A 20,593-nucleotide genomic window follows, 5' to 3' on the forward strand; every position below is an offset into this window, starting at 1 on the left:
AATAGAGTCTGATATGCATCTATGTATATTATATAAATATTATTATATATAAAACAATTTATAAAAATTATAAAAATAATTTTTTGGACTTAGCAATTTTTTTTATATTAGAACCCACAATAATTTTGTAATATCTTGAACAATTATATCTTATACCTTTGATTTTCAATATTTTTATTTTGATTTAAATGTTTCAGACTTTTAGCAGTTTTCTTATTAATAGAAAGATAAAATATAAAAATCCATTTGTTGACTTGTAAATTTTGTTGTTGACTTATAAGTCCCTAGTGAACAATTGTTTGAAAAAATAAATAGCTACAGTTTTTAATTGACTCTTTTAGAAAACTTCTTTAATACAGTTTTGTATTAAATTATTGTTTACAACTTTTGCATCTTCTTTAATTATATTATTGAATACATTTACTGTTTTCTCAATCATAATTTTGCTGGAATAAGTACAATTTCATGTTCCATATTTTTCAACTCAAATGATGATTTTGAATGTTTACTAATATGTACAATCTAACAATATATTTTTTCATGTTATTATCTTTTTGCTTTAACATATTAGATATATTGTTTTTTTATGTGTTTTATTTGCATTTTTATTGTTAATACAATACAAGAAATTTTATAAGGAAAAATTAATATTGTATAACAAACAGTTGATACTGTATTAAGATATATATTATTATGAAAATACAATTATATAATGTGACGTGACATTTTTGAGGTCCGTCACAAGGGCGAGAAAGCCCGATCGAGGAGGGAAATTTGAGGTCGGAAACCCCGCCGCGGGGGGCGACGACCTCTCCCTCTTAATTCTCTTTTGAGATTGTAGATTTTGCGTTGTAACGAATTATGCGAGTCGTGGTGAGTGGCCAAACTCCCATATTGTAATAAAGTGGAGCAGCCTTCGTGGGACCTGCGAGGGACTCAGCAGACAGGACGACGGAGGCTCGGACGGCGTGTAGACAGATCCGGAACAAGGTCAAGTAAAATATCCTTGAATAAACAATTAGATCCCAGACAAAGTCGCTACCGTAGATACAATTGCAGATTTGGAACATATCAAGGCCGGTGGACGCACCGAGAGAGATGATGCCCGAGAGGGAAGCGCGCTCTCACACGCCGAAGACCCGGAGTGGAGTACCCGAAAAAGGAGCTGTCGTAACGAGCCAAAGCAGAATCAGGTCGGAACCTGATCAGTTCCCGGCCGATTCAGAGAAGGTTTGGATCCGTAAACGGAAAAGGCCGCGAGGGGCGTTAACGGCAGCTGCCCTAAGAGAGAGACCGGGGTCACCTCGGAGAAGCGTCACCGAGGGCCGAAGTATCGAGGAGCGACGCGAGCATCGAGATCTAGTAAACATCGAAGGATCAAGAATCGCTAATCGATAGCGAGGATCTACATGCGCAGGACGATGCGCGGAATGTCACCGCTGTCCGGCGAGCCTCGCTGTCGTCACTGTTCGGCGAGTCAGCAACCTGAGAGGAACCTCAAGGACCACACCGGGCGTACCGACGTTTTGTAAGGCCACCACTTCGACTTCGCGGTAAGAGCGGTATCAGTAGGCGGCCCGAGCCTCGCGGAAATAAGAACCCGCCTGGTTTTCGTGAAAGAGTATTAAGAGTGTCGAAATGTCTCGCAATATTGTGCGAGGTTAGATTTAGGCCGGGCCCCGCTGACTACCGCTTCTATAGAATAAGATTCCACCATGCTATTCCCCTCGGGGCTGCCGAGCCGACGGTCGTTTTGTATAGTATAATGTCTTTTGTATAAGTAATAATTTCGCGTCAATTCTCGTAATGGTGTACCGAGCGTAAGAACTTATTGAAGTTAGCCTGTCGTGTATTTCTCATCTCGACCTTCTGTCGAGCGTTAATACTAAGAACAATTAAGAACCGCGTAAGGAAAGAATTGCGTTGTACGCTGACTATTATCAAGAGAGATTAACGTAGAGTGAATAGCAACGACCGTACCCAATGAGAAGTATAGAACTGGTACGTCGAAAATATTATACCGCGTGAGACGGAAGTACGCGGATTTCCGCGAGTCGAATATCCAAAATCATAGAGCCTCTCTCCGAGGTAATTTATGTCTCCGCTCCACGGAATTGTTAAGGCGCCGATCACCCGGCGTCAAACTCACTTGATTACTCAATTATTTATATCACCTCATTACTGGAAATACATGTTATTTGTTACTGATTAGTGTGTTCTTAATAACCGTCTATTTCAGACTCCCCTCTCCAAACCGGGTTAGCATCTCTAAAGAACCTCGCCCCTCTGCCATTTGTGGAGTGGGCTAGTCGCGCTTATCGCCGTTGCTTTCAAATAAATAAAATATTGTGTTGACGTAATTTGTTCGTGCGGCGCGTTAATCCGCGCCTGGCGCCCAATCATGAGAATTATTAACATCCGGTAAATAAAGCAACGAGGTTTGATACGCTTACCGGCGGGACTACTTCTGCCCGACGGAAAAGTCGTCGCAATAAATTGAATGATTTTTTTCATAATTGTTTAATAAATTTATTCTATTATGACTAATGCGCTGATAAAATAAAATAGAAAAATTTGTATTTATATAAATTTTAATAAAATTGTTAAATTAATATAAATTGAAAAGCAACATTTGAAATTAGTAAAAAAAACGTAATTAAAGTATATTAGCAAAATAATGTTTCTAATAATATTAACAGAAGTATTCAAACAATTAAAATAAACAATCTAAGTTAAAATAAGAAATTAAAAACTTCAACTAAATTTTTTAATTTCTTATGTTAACTTAAATTGTTTATTTTAATTGTTTGAATACTTCTGTTAATATTATTAAAAACATTATTTTGCTAATATACTTTAATTACGTTTTTTTTACTAATTTCAAATGTTGCTTCTCAATTTATATTAATTTAACAATTTTATTAAAATTTATATAAATACAAATTTTTCTATTTTACTTTATCAGCGCATCAGTCATAATAGAATAAATTTATTAAACAATTATGAAAAAAATCAATCAATTTATATAATTGTATTTTCACAAAAGTTTTTCTATCAATATTATATTATATTTACAATATCTCTCTTCTTTTCAGCAACCCAGATGCAGCACAATACTTGAGTTTTGCAGCTATAAGATGCAGTATGCATCGTGAACGAACAAAAAATCAGCCATCCGTACCTAATACATTGGCATCATTATATGACATTTTACAAAGTTCTGATATCATACAAAATATCTATAAAGAAAACGTAATTACAAGTGATGGAAAAAATGCAATAATTTTATCAACCAATTATTTATTACAAGCATTATCTTCTGCTACTGAAATCTACGTCGATGGAACTTTTTCTGTAAGTATATGACTATCTTTTTCTGTAATAAAGAAATTTTATATAAATTTTTATAAGTGTTATAAAATTATATAAGTGTATATAAGTTTTATAAGTGTTTATAAAATTGTGACAGTAACCAAGTTATTATAACATATAGAGCAATATAACATATAGAGTCTAATTACCTTTTATTTACTATTTAATTTTATTTAATAATTAACTTTTATTTTGCATATTTTGCCTAAGGTTCTCCCATGTAAACCTCACATTGCGCAGCTTTACTCTGTACATATGCGATATATGGATACGGTAAGATACTAAAATTAAAATTAAAATTTTAATTATTTAATTTTTCCAAGTATCAGGAATAGATGACGAAAATAAGTAACATGACTTTTTCAGGGTATTGCAACATTATTTATATTATGTGATGTACGTACAATAACTATGTATGACGCTTTATGGGATAAAATTACACAACTGATACCACAACTTGAACAAAATATCAAGTTTATCATGAGCGACTTTGAAATGGCTGCAGTAAAATCGTTGAACAAAAAGTTTCCTAGAGCTAAGTTAACTGGATGTTGGTTCCATTTCAATCAGGTATATATAGATTTTTACATATAATCATTAGTAGTATATAAAACACATAAATGTCTCTCTCTCTCTCTCTCTCTCTCTCTCTCTCTCTCTCTCTCTCTCTCTCTCTCTCTCTCTCTCTCTCTCTCTCTCTCTCTCTCTCTCTCTCTCTCTCTCTCTCTCTCTCTCTCTCTCTCTCTCTCTCTCTCTCTCTCTCTCTCTCTCTCTCTCTCTCTCTCTCTCTCTCTCTCTCTCTCTCTCTCTCTCTCTCTCTCTCTCTCTCTCTCTCTCTCTCTCTCTCTCTCTCTCTCTCTCTCTCTCTCTCTCTCTCTCTCTCTCTCTCTCTCTCTCTCTCTCTCTCTCTCTCTCTCTCTCTCTCTCTCTCTCTCTCTCTCTCTCTCTCTCTCTCTCTCTCTCTCTCTCTCTCTCTCTCTCTCTCTCTCTCTCTCTCTCTCTCTCTCTCTCTCTCTCTCTCTCTCTCTCTCTCTCTCTCTCTCTCTCTCTCTCTCTCTCTCTCTCTCTCTCTCTCTCTCTCTCTCTCTCTCTCTCTCTCTCTCTCTCTCTCTCTCTCTCTCTCTCTCTCTCTCTCTCTCTCTCTCTCTCTCTCTCTCTCTCTCTCTCTCTCTCTCTCTCTCTCTCTCTCTCTCTCTCTCTCTCTCTCTCTCTCTCTCTCTCTCTCTCTCTCTCTCTCTCTCTCTCTCTCTCTCTCTCTCTCTCTCTCTCTCTCTCTCTCTCTCTCTCTCTCTCTCTCTCTCTCTCTCTCTCTCTCTCTCTCTCTCTCTCTCTCTCTCTCTCTCTCTCTCTCTCTCTCTCTCTCTCTCTCTCTCTCTCTCTCTCTCTCTCTCTCTCTCTCTCTCTCTCTCTCTCTCTCTCTCTCTCTCTCTCTCTCTCTCTCTCTCTCTCTCTCTCTCTCTCTCTCTCTCTCTCTCTCTCTCTCTCTCTCTCTCTCTCTCTCTCTCTCTCTCTCTCTCTCTCTCTCTCTCTCTCTCTCTCTCTCTCTCTCTCTCTCTCTCTCTCTCTCTCTCTCTCTCTCTCTCTCTCTCTCTCTCTCTCTCTCTCTCTCTCTCTCTCTCTCTCTCTCTCTCTCTCTCTCTCTCTCTCTCTCTCTCTCTCTCTCTCTCTCTCTCTCTCTCTCTCTCTCTCTCTCTCTCTCTCTCTCTCTCTCTCTCTCTCTCTCTCTCTCTCTCTCTGTCTGTCTGTGTGTGCATACGTACGTGCGTATTTTGACATAAAATACAAAATATCTTGTAAAACATTCAATTTTTGGGAATCTTACCTTAATACTTTTATGCATAAAATAATGAGACGAATCAATTGGTATAAAGAAAACACATAGTTGCTTTCAAGAAAAAATATGTAGTTTGCAACATGCAACTGCATACTTTTTCTTGAAAGCAACTATGTGTTTTCTTTATACCAATTGATTTGTCTCATTATTTTATGCATAAAAGTATTAAGGTAAGATTCCCAAAAATTGAATGTTTTACAAGATATTTTGTATTTTATGTCAAAATACTGTAATTTACAAGCCTCATAACTCGAAAAGTACTTAATGAAAAATAACTTTATTATAGTGTTTTGAAAAGCTCTTGACACCAGCTATTAGATTTTGGAATCAAAAATAGGGGTTTCTATTTAAAAAACCTAACCTAACCTTGAAATGACCTTGAAGGTCAAGCTCAAGGTCAAATTGAAGGTCACCGTTGAATTTCTCGTTAAAAATTACTTCAGAAATGACCTTGACCTTTTTCAAAAATACCTTACATGAGAAAATATTCAGCCGTCCCGGGACTTAATTGACACCCTGTATATATATTTGCTATTAATAAATAATTATATAAAGAAAATTTTAGAAATTAATCTTTAGAAAAGGGGCAGATTTTTTCATAACTTTCACAGAGTTTAGAACATATGAAATTTCCATAAAACAATCAATACTTTTGTAAATATTGATAAAATTATTGCATATTTTAAGTAATAAATACAAAGATATTTTAAAAATATTGTTATAAAATATTAAAAAAATATATTTTAAAGTTTAAAGATACAAAGCTCTAAAAAAATTTATAAGAATTTTTTCATGTAAAAACATTTTTAAAATTTATTTTGTTTATGAATACATCTGATAATATTATTTTTTATGGTATGTTACAAAGCAAGGCTGTATACTGTGCATTTTTAATTTTTTTTTTACTATCTTGCAAGCAATTAATAGATAAAAACGTATTATACGTGCACTGCTGACTTAAAACATGTTTTCCGCATGGGTTTTTCGAAATTTCTATGGGTGTCTGAATAACAAGAAAATGAGTAGGCTATCACAATGCTACAATAATATTAAGAACAATGTAAGATCAGCTTTATATACAGTATATTTATCGCATTTAATAGAGTTAACAATTGAATGAGAGATCGATAATTAATAATTATTATTTTTGATTGGAGTATATTATTAAAACGCGAACTGTTTTATTAGATTTCTCACATATTCAAAATATGTGAGAAATCTAATAAAACAGCTCGCGTTTACGCAATTTTTACACGGTACATCATTTTCAGTCCATATTATGCTCTTGTCAATATATGTGCCTGAAATGTTCTAGTCGTAATACCGCTTTTCTTATAACTACCGTGCTCGCCTTGTATGTGATTAATGCAGTACATATATGTGCTCGATTTTCGCGATTTTTCTGTGGTACATAACTTTTAATCTATCCTACGCTCGTGTCATTATGTGCCTGAAATGCTGTCGTCGTAATACCGCTTTTGTCGTAACCATCGTGGTCATGTTGTCCAAGTAACAATTAGAAGAATATCAAATATATCAAAATATTTCTGCGAGAAGAACATAGTTCTTATCCAAACATATTTTTGTCTTGTTTGATTGTTCGATTATCAAAGTAAGTAATGTATGGGTAGTATAAGAAATTTTATATTTGATAAATTTTATTTGTGATTGAAGTATAATATATATATGTATATATGTTATATGAAAAGTTTAATAATAGAACAGCCCAATAGCAATAATCGCTTATTCAACTGTTGAATCCGCTGAATGCGGCCAATAATATTATTGAAAAATGAATGTCGGCCTAGGCACGTGATAAATGCGTGCACACGCATACACGTTTCCCGCGCTTTTTCTCGCGATGTGCTTAGTTTTCTATCTATGCTCTTGTCGTTACGTGTCTGATGTGCTTCTAACATATTATCACTTTTGTTGTCATCATTCTCGTGTTTTATCCGACAAATACAGCGTATGCGTGCATTTTCCTCGCGATTTTTACGTGATACATAACTTTTATTCTTAATCATGCTCGAATATACGCCTGAAATGCTTTTTTGTCGTAATATCGCTTTTGTTGTAGCTATTGTGCTCATATTACCCATATTATTCAAATTAAAAATTAAAAAGTATTGTTAGTATTGTTTATCTTTTTTCGGAGTTCTTCAATGCAGACAGAATGTATCACACGTGACAAATATTATGTTTCTGCATTGATCAAAATCGTAGTAAATGTGAAAAATTGCATTGCATTAATTAAATTACATTTTTTATTTCAGGCTGTACTGCGTAAATGGCGCAAACTACGTCTTTCAAATGTTCCAAAAAAGATACTCTCAATGACTATGGCATTGCCTTTATTACCACCAGATATGTTTCAAGAAGCTTTATTAATAATACAAACCAAAGCTGATGAACTTTCTAATGAACATCCAGATATTTTACAATTTATGTCATATCTAAGACTTACTTGGTCTAACATGGCATTAAAAATTAGTACCTATCGTTGTCCTGTGCGTACTAATAATATAGTAGAAAGTTTTCATAACATTGCGGCACAAAAATTGGGAACAAGGAATATTAATGTTTGGACATTTCTAGGTAATTTTTATGTCAAAGTATTTTATATCAAGTATGAAATTCTATAATGTGTACGCGACTATTATATATTTTTGAAATAACGCATATTTATGAAATGCGTATATTGTATGAAATGATAAAAATGTATAAAAAAAAGTTACATGTATCATTTTACATATATAATACTGGATTAAAATATTTTTATTATAAAGTAGTTGCATTATAAACGTATAACACATGTCACATTTTATCTATATTTTAAACGTGCGTTTAATATGAAAATTAAATGTAACATTTTTCCACATTGTGCAAAATTTCAAATATCCACTTTTTAAGTAAATTAAATAGATTTGTTTTCAGAAAGTAAGTTAAAATCAAGATTTTTTTGTTTGTCGCGAGCAATCACTCTTACCTTCCACTTCATTTCATACATTTCTCTTCCTGTGTTGCATTCTTTTAGCTCGCTTTGTATCTTATACATTGCTTTATCTCTTTTTCCAGATAAATTATCATATTTAATTACTGATCAAGAATTAGACTTACGTCGATTAAACAATGGTGTTAGATCTCGACGACTTCGCACAAGGGCAAGGAGAGAACTAGATTCTAAAATTATAAATGCGCAAGAGGATCTAGTAAATAAAAGGTAACATTTTGTAATAATTTATATATTAAATAAAATTTGATGAATTATGAATTAAAACTTCAATTTTTTTCAGATTGTCACTGAATGAATTTTTATTAATATTCACCACCAACAATAATATCCTCCCAATGGAACAAATGGAACAAATAGTATCAATGGAAGGTAAATATGCTATATCTATATTATATTTATCATAAATACATGTTATAATGTTACAATTTTTATAACATTGAAAAATAAAATTATGTTAATTTATTACTACATAGATCTATTCTGAACTACTTTAATAATTGTTTATTATTTGCAGATGCTGAATTAACAACTGATGAACAAATAAACATGGAGTTGTTTTCAGATGATTTGGACGAAACTATTCAACAAACAAGTAAGTATTTAACTGCTTTAGTCTTTTTTCACACAGAACACAGTTAAATACAACAAATACAAAAATTTAATTACGTAATAATTATTATGGTACACTTGTTTTAAAAACAATTATTTTATTTTTGTTTTAGGAAGACAAAATAGACACAGATCTCGACGCATACATAACAATGTACAGAGAGAGGATAATACATTAGAAGATAACGATGAAGAAAGTTCAGACATGCAGACAATAATAAATGAGAATGAAATAATTATTTCTGACACAGAGACAGAGAATACAATTGTAGTAGAAGGTAATTTATAAATCAAACTATTTTAAGGGAAATAATATAAATTATTAGATCTATAGTAAAAATTACACTTCTTTTTTGCAGATGAACCAGTAAACACAGAATCGTCTTCTAGTGAAATAGAACAAGTATGGGATACCAGGAATAACCAAGGAGAAATCCCTGCAAATACACAAGCAGTAAGACAACATCACGACATTACTTCTGAGAACAATATTGAAATAAATGAAGGTAATTACAGCTCAAATATTTTAAGGAAGATTAACATTAATCTTCAAAGTACATAAATATATATATTATTAATGTTTTCATTTTAGATGAATCGATTTACGAAGTACCCTATGATGATTACTCGTATTTGAATGACGCTAATGATGCTACTTCAGGCATTCCGTACCATCCTGTGGACTGGAACTTGGAGGATACAACTGCATCAGAAGAAGAATGTACGAAAGACATATGTACTGTGTGTCTTATAAACGAACGTACACATGCTTTTATACCTTGCGGTCATTTGGCTTGTTGCTTTTTATGCATCGAACGTTTAGAAGCCGATCGATGTCCGATATGTAACGTAACATATGATAATTACGTAAGAATTAGAAAACCATAAAACATTCATATCTATCTACATAAAACATTTATATCTATCCACGTAAAAAATTTAAATTTCAAAATTGCTGATATTAATATTACTTGATGAGTTTCGAGAATTTAAGTTTCAAAAACACTGATATCAATATTACTCGAATGATATCAATATTGATGACAAAAAGATTCTGTGATAGAGATAGATGTTTGTGTAATTTTACTTTGGAAAGATATATATATATATATATATATATATATATATATATACATATATACACATCTATAGATTGATTATACATTGTTGCAAGCGGAGTTAATAACTTACTTTAATAAGATAGATAAAAGTTCGATTCTTTTCTCCGATAATAAGTGCTAAACACGTTACACTTTTTTCTATTTGTCTACAGAGTGGTTCTACAGTGCATTGAAAATTTCGGTTTTTATCGCGAAGAATGACAACTTAATAATGGCTTTAACTGAAAAATACTTTGTATTGACTGACAATCAGGCGACAATTTGCGTTGTAGGATCACCCTCAGAATAATAGTTTGTATATTTTGAAAGATGTATAGATTATAGAAATTTCAGCTTTTTTCAGATTTATTTTAAGTCAAAATATAGGTATAATTTATAATCAGATACAGACATTCAATTTCTCTAAATGTATGTTTCTTGCGTCAAAGATATATGAATGTTTTTATTCTTTTTTTGTTACATATAGTATGAAACTGTGATTTTATTTTATACTATTATACAGCCTTAACCAAATAAGGCAAAGTACCTGACTTATTGTATGTATTTTATATATAATACCAGAGATTATTACCTAAATATAAGTAGAGTTGAGAAGTTGATATCAATTAAATGTACCGGAATGTCTTTGCTATAATGGTACGTACAATTTATTTTATCCAATCGCATTGAACATTTAGCTACAAATTGATGGATGACGTCAAATTTTTTAATTTTTTTCCTGTTTATAACTATGCGAGTAAGAATGACTATAAGTTATATCTTTTAAAAGACGTATCATTATAGAAATGGCAGCATTTTATATTCTAAGAAAAATGTATCTTTCGCATATAACGTAATTAGAGATTCCAATTTGTGCAAAGCTATAAGATGCCAAAGATACTTTTACTTTTTTCTGTAATACTGTTACGAATATGTACTAAGTGTTGTGATAGTTTTATACTTCTAAGTAATATAGGTCATTTATATGAAGATACAGATTTAATTTCTGCAAATGTATGTTTCTTGAGCCAAAGATATTTCAATTCTTATTTTTCACTTTAAACTATTGTTTAAATAAATATTTAAAATATAGTGTGCCGCATTTTATATATTTAGTATCAGTGCTTCGTTTTCATTTGAATATAAGTAGAGAACGTTTGGTATCTCACACATTTGCACAAATTAATTCATATGTAATCGATGAAATGTACCGTTATATCTGACTGTCATAGCTGGGATGATTACTATTTATTATATCCGATCGTTGCGAATATTTAGCTACAAGTTGATTGGCAACACAAAATTTCGCATTCATTTCTTCATTACGTCTTATTAGAGAAAACCGTTCATATTTTCTCAGAAACGAACTGTTATAAAAATTCGCTCATATAATTACTCTAAGTAATTACGATTGACATACAAGTTAACATATAGAGATTTTACATTGTACAAATGTACAAAATGTCGAGATACTTTTATTACTGTTTTTAATAATGTAAATTGCTCTGTAATTTCGTGCTGTATTTTTTTTCAAAAGTATAAATATTGTAAAACATTTATTTCTTGTAACATGTAAATAAATATTTTATATGAATGCTGCTTATGCCTGACGCAGTTATAAGCTAAAAAGTTCAGAAATTGTTAAAAATAAAACATTTTTCTACCTAAATAATAAAACATTTTTTTTTCATGTCTCGATAAATTTTTCTTACATTTTACATTGACAGATCTAACCTAACCTAACCTTGCAACCGGTAGGCGGATGCAGCCGGAACGAGCCATCCGTAGATCAGGGTTGAATCCGTAACAGGAAATCCTACATCCTGCCGAGAAACCATAAGGGGTAGCTGAGCAGAGACCGAGGCCCAGAACAGCTACATAACGATAATTATAAAGTTATAGGTTAAAATTTCTAAATATGTTAGAAATACGCGTAATTAAATAAAAACGTGGTAAACATAACCTCCCGATAAAGATAAGTTAGGTTTAGGAATAGCGACTAGCACCTTGTAAATAACCGATACTTATTAAAGACTTTATTAACATTTTAATACTACAATTACATTTCCTAGTTGATAAATAAAGTAGTTGTAAGAACCTCAGTAGCATAAGCCTGTAAATAAAAAGACATGTTAATAAAGTAGAGATAGAAATCCATGTTAATCGATGTAAGATTTTCAGCCTAGGTTAACATAGAACATAGTCAGGACAATGTAAATATACTGACAAACAATTGTTTAATCGTTTAGTTTAGAATTAGCAATAAGACGATTTTAAATTAAGCGCGTAAAGTCTCAACCACTACACAACAGTTGAGACACGGACCAAACCAACATGGCGGCAACTGACGACCGCCAGCACGAGCTCTACGATTGGCGTAGACCTTCCAGAGCGGTGATTGGCCGCAGAACAAGCGGAAGGGATACCATGCCAGCGGACGGGTATATAAACCCGTGCCAGTAGAAGTAGTAGTAGTAGAGAGTGGAAGTTGAGAGAGGAGCCGGAACAGGCGACTCGAAGCGAGAGTCCACCACTCATAGTGGTCGGTTACGCGACGACCAATAGTAACGCGCGAGTTACCGAAATGTTATCGGTGCGTGTAAAAACTTTGTAAGCCATCATGGCTAATTACAAGTGTACTTTTGTTTTATTTGGTGTTAAATATATACTGTTTATTTTAATTAACCATTAAATAAAATGTGCAAAACTTATTTCGGTCCGAACCTGTGTAAAGATAGTTGGTAGCACTTACCTTATCCGTTCTGCATCCTGGTGATCCGTCGTCCGTGCGCGAGGTGAACCTGTGAACACAATAAAAGGATTAGAACGAGATACGCTGCAACATCTCATCAGGCGTCTTCGTCCACGCTGAAGGAAGCGACATCCGAGCCCGAGGGTCAAGGAAGGACGAGACGAGGATCGCAACCTTCTCGCTTGTAAGGTTAAAGCGAGTGGCGACCAAAACTACGGCGAACGTATTGCTGCCTGCGACCGGTGAGTCCTGAGTATTATCTCTCCATAGGGCGCGTCCGGTTACAGTATCAAAGGCGATAACTAGTATGTCTCACGAAGCCATGGAACGCGCGTGTGTCAAGCTCGACGTGCGCGAATTTCTAAAAGTGTGAAAAGCATGGCGACCGTGACAGGACACCCGTCGCTTTAGAAAATAAAGTTAGGCGCGGCGTGGTGTAAAGAAACTTTGCGAATATGAAAATAAATCAACTGTCACTTATTACCAATAATATGGCGAACGTGACAAGTAACCCGTCGCTTAAGAAAATAAAGTTAGGCGCGGCGTGGTGTCAAGAAATTTTTGCAAAATTTATAACAAACACGAGTCAAGAAAATGTTACTAATCACCATTAAATTGGCGATAGTAAGAAAGATATCCGTTGCGAAACAAGAAACGCGACGCGATACATTTTTCCAACATAAAATCACATTAGCGTCAATAAGTAAAAATGACCGTGATAAATGTTAATAATAATATCACATACTCGTCGCGTAATAAAATAAAATGCGTAGAGGCGGCGCGGTAACCGATATCAAAGTCAAAAGTGAAGTACGGTCAATTCTATTCAAGCGTGAATGTTTTGTCCCGGTCAATTCTTTTCAAGCGAGAAAGTTTTGTCCCACGGGAAAAATATAGACAATAGTCTATTGAAAGCGGCGAACACCTTGGTTCTCGAGCCGAGCGTCGTAAACAAGTCGAGTGAGACAGAAAAACACTCTGACAAAGAAGGATATATCCACAAAGCGGTGAAATAAGATTTCAATAGGTGAAAGGAAGCCGAAAAATTTTAAAATTTTTTTTTTATTATTATCGCGATATACGTGAACGACTAGTAACGCGAAACGTCTTCTAACAAGCCGAAATTCCGACACAGCGGGTCAAGTAGCTCAAAAGGTGAAATAACGTCTCGCGGACTGGATAAACAAATCGGACGAGACAAGTAACGCGAAAACCGTAATAAAGCGTGCGTTTAATAATAACTAATAAAATCCTTACACGGGAAGCTCATAAAACGACAAAATTGCTCGCGAGTTAAATTCTCCGTGTTGCGAATGTTCTCGTAGACTCTCAATAATTCCAAAATGGATAGGGACGAGGGAAGAATCGAATTTAAGGTACCCAATACATCGTACACTCCACACCGGACGTTGCGATCAGGCAAAATAGTAACCAATCCTACCGCGGATAAAGAATCCGAAAATACTGAAACAAGCGCGAGAATGGAAGTACTATCACAAGACGAAAGAATCCTGAAGCTGGAGGAGTCGTTGACCGAAATACTAAACACGCTTAAAAAATTGCCGATTTCGCGCAGACGACGCAGTCCAACGAGCACTAGCTCAAGCGACGATAAAAATGCGAACGAGCCGAGACCGAGCAAAGTGCGAGGTACGGAAGGGATACGATTACCGAGAGGCGGATGGTTAAAAAACCCGTTTGAAGAAATTAGATTCACGGGAAAACAAGACTCGTTAAATCCTATGCGATTTTTGAAGAAATTCGAAAACGTAGCTAGATACGAGCAAATAAGCAATCCGGAACAGCTGTTTTTCTTCGGTAAATGCCTACGCGAAAATGCTTCAACCTGGTACGAATTACAGGACTTTGAACACATAGCAAACGCGAAAAGAGAATTTATAAATTATTTTTGGGGCGAGGATCAACAAGCGAAATTCCGCGAAAAATTATACACTGGAAAATACAAACCGGTGAAAAATACGCGTATGTCAGATTACGCGCTAGACCTTGCAAAGCAAGCGAAAATGCTCGAACCGCCGATGAAAGATCGCGAATTAATTCGATGCATAAAAAGACACTTCGAACGAGAAATCGCACGTGAAATACGAGCGACAACCGCATCCTCTATAACGGAACTCGTGACTCTCCTAGAAGAAATTCAGGACGAGAAAGAGATCTTCGCGAAAACGCGTACGGAAGGGAAAGCCTTGGCGCAAAATAATTCTTCTCAGAAACGAGTCGAACCCGTAAAAAATTCCACGCAAGCGAATAGATACGCGAGATACAATCCAAACGAGGGAAAAATGCAACTAAAAGCTCTTCCGTGGCGTGACAATCTCGAGAGAAGTAGGCAGAAAGGCAAAAGTCCAAAACCGATTGTTCAGATGCCATCGAGCGAAAGCGAAGACGATCGTAAAAAGGCGACAAACAAATCGCGAACCGCACTCAAATCGAACGACGCGAGTAAAAAAACGGGGACCGGTAAAACAGCTGATCGTAAAAAGGCTATCTCGGCAATACGCGAAGGTGAAGAGGGAAAAAAACCCGTAGACACTCCGGAGCGAAAAGGAAATAAGGACGAAGCCGTGTCGAAAGTCGAAAACAGGAACGCGAAAGGATTAGCAATTATTCGAACTCGCGAAATCCTAAAAGACCTAGACGAATCTGTCGAAAATACAACCGATAAATCCGGAAAGGCAACAGCTGATAATTCGGTCGGTAAAAACAAAAAGTTAGTCGATAAATCCGAGCCTATTATAATAGTTAAAATCGGTAAGACGAAGCTTATAGCCCTGGTCGATACAGGAGCACAGATATCCGTGATATCGAAAGACACGCTAAACAAGCTTACAAAAGCAAATGAAAAGATGAGCAAAATCCCGATCCGCAAAAATACCTTGAAGGGAGCGTTCGGAGAGAAAAGTCTCACAATCGCGTGCAAAATACAGCTAGCTGTACAAGCAGCTGACAAGGAGCTGACACAAGAATTTTTTGTTGTCGAAAAATTAGCTTATCCTATGATTCTAGGAAGCGATATGCTCAAAAGATACAAAGCGCAATTAGAATTCAACAAACGCGAATTCTGCGTAAATTTCGAAGAGATTCCCGAAAAACCCGCATTAGTAAGCGCGATAATATCCGAACATGAAGGGGGGGTAATTCTCGAAGAAATCTTAAACAAATACGGAGAAATGTTCAACAACGGCATAGGTCGCGTTAATCATTACAAACATAAAATCGAAATGATATCCGAAACGGGATTCAAACGTAAAACTTATCCGATTCCCGAAATACACAAGGAAAAGGTTAAGGAACTCATCGCTAATTGGGAAACACAGGGTATAATCGCGAAAGCATCCACCCAATACATAAACCCGCTAGTAGCCGTGTCGAAAAAAACAGGCGATCTACGTATCTGTCTGGACGCGCGCGAATTAAACAAGCGAATGAAGAACGATTACGCACAACCGCCTACGATCGACGAAGTATTCTCCAAAATAGGAAATCGTAGAATTTTCTCAACACTGGATGTTACACAAGCATTCTGGCAAATTCCATTGGAGCGCGAAAGTAGAAAATACACGGGATTCTTATTCAATAATCAGTCCTACGTGTTCAAGCGTCTACCATTCGGAATAAAAACAGCTGGAGCGTCATTTACGAGAGCGATGAACCGAGCGTTGCAAGACGAAAATCTCGACTTCGTGATCGTGTATCTCGATGATATATTGATAGCTTCCAACTCGATAAGCGAACATCTAGAACACATAGATTTCGTTTTGAACAAACTGAACGCGGTTGGTTTCAAACTTAACCGAGAAAAATGTGAATTCCTACAAAAGAACATAAAGTTTCTGGGACACACGTTCAACGAAATATCCGCAGATATCAACAACGATACGAAATGCGCGATTAAAAATTTCCCCAAGCCAACGAATAAAAAAGGCGTGCAAGCGTTTCTTGGTTTGATAAATTGGGACCGAAGATTTATTAAAAATCTGTCGAAAATGACGAAACCTCTAGAATTGCTCTTGAAGAAAGATGCAAAATTCAGATGGGGGGAAAGCGAGCAGAAAGCATTCAACGCGATCAAAGAAGCGTTCGAAGAAGCTCCGCAATTATATCTCATTAGGCCGAATATGAATTTTGGACTATATGTAGACGCGTCAAAAACCGGTTTAGGAGCGAGACTCTACCAATACACCGACGACAACGATGCGAAATACACAGTAGCGTACGCAAGCAGAAGCTTAAAAAACGCGGAACTGAACTACACGATAACCGAACTCGAATGCTTAGCACTTGTATTCGCACTCAAAAAGTGGCATGTGTTACTAATGGGCAGAAAAATAAGAGTTCACACAGATCACAGAGCTTTACAATTCGTAAGTTCTTGTGCATCATCGAGCGAAAGAATAGCCAGATGGTTGTCTTTCATGCTTGAGTTCAACCTCGAAATCGTACACATCCCGGGAAAGCTCAACGATGTTGCAGATATTCTGTCGAGACAACACGAAAAGGACGTTAAGCTTAGTCAAGAAGAAGGAAGTCTGAAGATTTGCCCGATTCGAAACATTGACGACGCTAGCGAATCCGACAAGTGGATAGAGATGCTGACTGACGCACAGACCGAGGATATCGATTTGCAAAATGCAATGCGCAACAGAGTACCAAAGTATCACACGAGAAACGGACTTATACGCGTAAATAGAGGGACGAACGAAAGAATTATAGTACCGAATAAAATCGCATGGACATTCGTCGAGTCGATTCATAAATTCCTAGTACATTTCGGAACGGATAAAGTGAGAGAATTCGCAGCGCGTTTTTTCAAAATAAAAAATCTCGATCGAATAGTCAGAGACGTCGTAGCGTCGTGCGAGACATGTATCGCGACGAAATACTACACGCGTCCAACGCGCGGTGTCGAATATTACGAGCTTCCTGACGATAAGAATAAAGTAATATCGCTGGACATTTTCGGGCCTTTACCCGCGACACGTGCGCAAAACAAATACATTCTGGTACTAATGGATCAATTTTCCAAATACGTTAAATTCTATCCGATTGCGAACCAAAAGCTTGACACACTGATAGATACGCTAGATACCGTGTACCTACCCGAAATGGGGATACCGGAAACAATATTAACCGATAATGGGGGGCAATTTATAACGAACAAATGGAAAGATTATGCGGGACAAACCGGATTCGCGGTAAGGCGCACATCGCCCTACAATCCGCAATCCAACCCAGTGGAAAGGGTTATGCGAGAACTCGGAAGAGTCATAAGGGCCTACTTCCACAATAAGCAATCGCAATGGGACCGAATCATCGCGAGATTCGAAGATATAGTAAACAGTACGGCGCATTTCAGCACCGGAAGCACACCTGCGATCTTATATCCTGACGTTCAAATCAGCCTTAACATAGACCCGAGGATCTATCCCGAGGAAAGCGAAGTCAACGATCTCGACGAAGAAAAGAGACGAATGACGGAATATCTAATCAGAAAAGCTGCAAACCGGAAGAAACAAACGGACAAACACGAACCAGCGAAGGAATTCGAACCTGGGGACAAAGTTTGGGTCAAGCTACACCGAAGATCGGATGCAAGCAGACGACTCACACGGAAAATTCACTTGGTATACGACGGACCGTATCAAATACGCGAAGTTATAAGAAAAAACGCATACCTGATCGAAAGTCTGGATGGAGACGTAATCGGAGCGTTCAACGCGAGGCAAATGCGACCACATCGCGAGCCTCTGCTAAAAGAATCAACCGAGGAAGATCAAGGAGCGGAGGAAGAAAACCAAGTTGAATTACAAATGATTAATATGATCAGAGTTATTCCCGAACAAAGACTAAAACCGTTCGTGGAAATAACGAGAGATGCGATAAGTCTCGAAAAAACACTTCACATGGGAAGCGTGTTCCACAACGCGGAAGCATGGAGGGACATCAACGCGCGAAGACCCACGAAGATAGGAAAAGCAAATTGCCAAGCTAAAATTCTAAGTAAGGGAAAAGTAGAAGGGGGCAACGAGATTCCACAGCAGCAGCAAAGGATGTCCACCACTCGAAAACTCCTGGAAGCAGTACCTGAAAAAGAAAGAAAAGTAATCGTAAACGGATTTCTCAGTAAGGAAAACGTAAAAGGGGAAACCGAGACTCCGAAGCAAAAGCGAAGGACGTACAACACTCCAAGATCCCTGGAAACAGCACCTGAAAAAGAAAGAGAATCCATTACTTGCAAAAAGGTTACAGTAGAAGGGGGCGTTAATAAGAATAAACTCCTGGAAAATGCACCTGCAAAAGAGAAAAGTAAGATTAGTAAAGACAACACGGAAAAGGAAATCCACGGCGATACAACAACTCACGAATCCTCGATCACCGTTCTTGAAAATCTGAAAAACTCTAATAAATGCAGTTTTACGAAATTAAGTAAACTGTATAAACACGAAATAAATACTGATCCAGATGTATCAAACGCATCATATTGGTCAGATATTTGGCTTCAACCTCTAGAGCGTATGGAAGAACAGCTACAATTAATAAATGGCTATCCTACGATAATCCGATACGCGCGAGAAAAGGACAAAACACTCCGACAAGCGCGGACCAATGAGAGCGAAGACCAACCCCACTACCGAGCTTATAAGCGTGACAACGAACGCGGACCGCTTAGTACCAATCGAGCTATCAAAGCGAAAGCAATGGCTACGATACGCGAAGAAATCGACAATCTCGATCGCGAAGAGCGCGAGTTGAAAAGAGAAGTAAGTGAACTACTGAAAACTCGTACGAAGACTCTGCAAGCGCTGAAAAGAAAACAGGAAAGAATCCTGAAATTCCGAGAAATCGTGCGTGAATTAAAAGAAGCGCCGGTTATCGATGACAGCAGTGATGGAGAAGAGGAAGCCACAAAAATCTTTCACCACCTGCAAAATATTAAGAGTAACCCGTATTCCATAATGGACGAGTTCAAACTCTTCGACGAAACGGAAGATGTAAAAGTCTCACTTCTCGCGAGTCTGAAAATACAAGCGAAAGATTCACCCGAACTTGACAATCACAAGCCGTTCAAGGTAATCTACGAAGTAGAGAACAAACGCATCAAACGTAGCATCCACGCAGAATGGGCTACAAGGATCATCGCCAAACCACTGGAAGATCCATACGAAGACATCCAGGTCAAAAATTTTGAACCTAATCTTCAAGAAGAAACTCAACAACAGGAACAAGAAACCTGTGAGGAAACAAAAAAGACGAATCCTACAGATCCGGAAAGTGACGAAGATTCACCAGAGGAACAACAGGACAAAGACATCGTGGAAGCAACACCGCAAATACGGATACCACGAATCAACATGATGAGTGTGTTACCCAGCACCTCAAAAGAAACGAGAGCACTCCTAGATGCACTCACACCAAAGGGGCAACTAAAAAGGAGAAGAGACAGCTCGAGTGTTTCATACAAAGAATTATCGTCAGATGATTCCGACGAACAGCGTATGCGCTTCAAAGACGATAAAAATCGCAAATACTGGAGACGCGAAGCTAAAAGGAAGAAGAAGACGACTCATTCCGATCCAAAAGAATCGACAGCAGACGACAAAATCGCTACTATCGACGAAGGGGGAATGCAACCGGTAGGCGGATGCAGCCGGAACGAGCCATCCGTAGATCAGGGTTGAATCCGTAACAGGAAATCCTACATCCTGCCGAGAAACCATAAGGGGTAGCTGAGCAGAGACCGAGGCCCAGAACAGCTACATAACGATAATTATAAAGTTATAGGTTAAAATTTCTAAATATGTTAGAAATACGCGTAATTAAATAAAAACGTGGTAAACATAACCTCCCGATAAAGATAAGTTAGGTTTAGGAATAGCGACTAGCACCTT

General features: G+C 36.7%; 1 protein-coding gene across 2 annotated transcripts in view; it reads left to right on the forward strand.

Moving 5' to 3' along the window:
* The window catches only part of LOC105668601 (uncharacterized), a 51,492-nt gene extending 40,813 nt beyond the window's left edge, over positions 1–10,679 (forward strand). Inside the window, exons 1-11 of one of the 2 annotated variants that reach the window (XM_067354104.1) lie at positions 590–1,528; positions 3,096–3,354; positions 3,583–3,645; positions 3,739–3,942; positions 7,483–7,804; positions 8,285–8,429; positions 8,503–8,591; positions 8,737–8,814; positions 8,945–9,109; positions 9,191–9,337; positions 9,424–10,679. In XM_067354104.1, coding sequence (XP_067210205.1) covers positions 1,410–1,528; positions 3,096–3,354; positions 3,583–3,645; positions 3,739–3,942; positions 7,483–7,804; positions 8,285–8,429; positions 8,503–8,591; positions 8,737–8,814; positions 8,945–9,109; positions 9,191–9,337; positions 9,424–9,719 — 1,887 coding nt within the window. In that variant the 5' untranslated portion in view covers positions 590–1,409 and the 3' untranslated portion in view covers positions 9,720–10,679. Of the gene's footprint in view, positions 1–589; positions 1,529–3,095; positions 3,355–3,582; positions 3,646–3,738; positions 3,943–7,482; positions 7,805–8,284; positions 8,430–8,502; positions 8,592–8,736; positions 8,815–8,944; positions 9,110–9,190; positions 9,338–9,423 lie in introns of those variants that run through there. The other variant, XM_067354105.1, reaches the window with a different exon arrangement.
* Positions 10,680–20,593: the final 9,914 nt, after the last annotated feature.

This window comes from Linepithema humile, chromosome 4 (genome assembly GCF_040581485.1).
Source record: "Linepithema humile isolate Giens D197 chromosome 4, Lhum_UNIL_v1.0, whole genome shotgun sequence".
In the NCBI taxonomy this organism is placed as follows: domain Eukaryota; kingdom Metazoa; phylum Arthropoda; class Insecta; order Hymenoptera; family Formicidae; genus Linepithema; species Linepithema humile.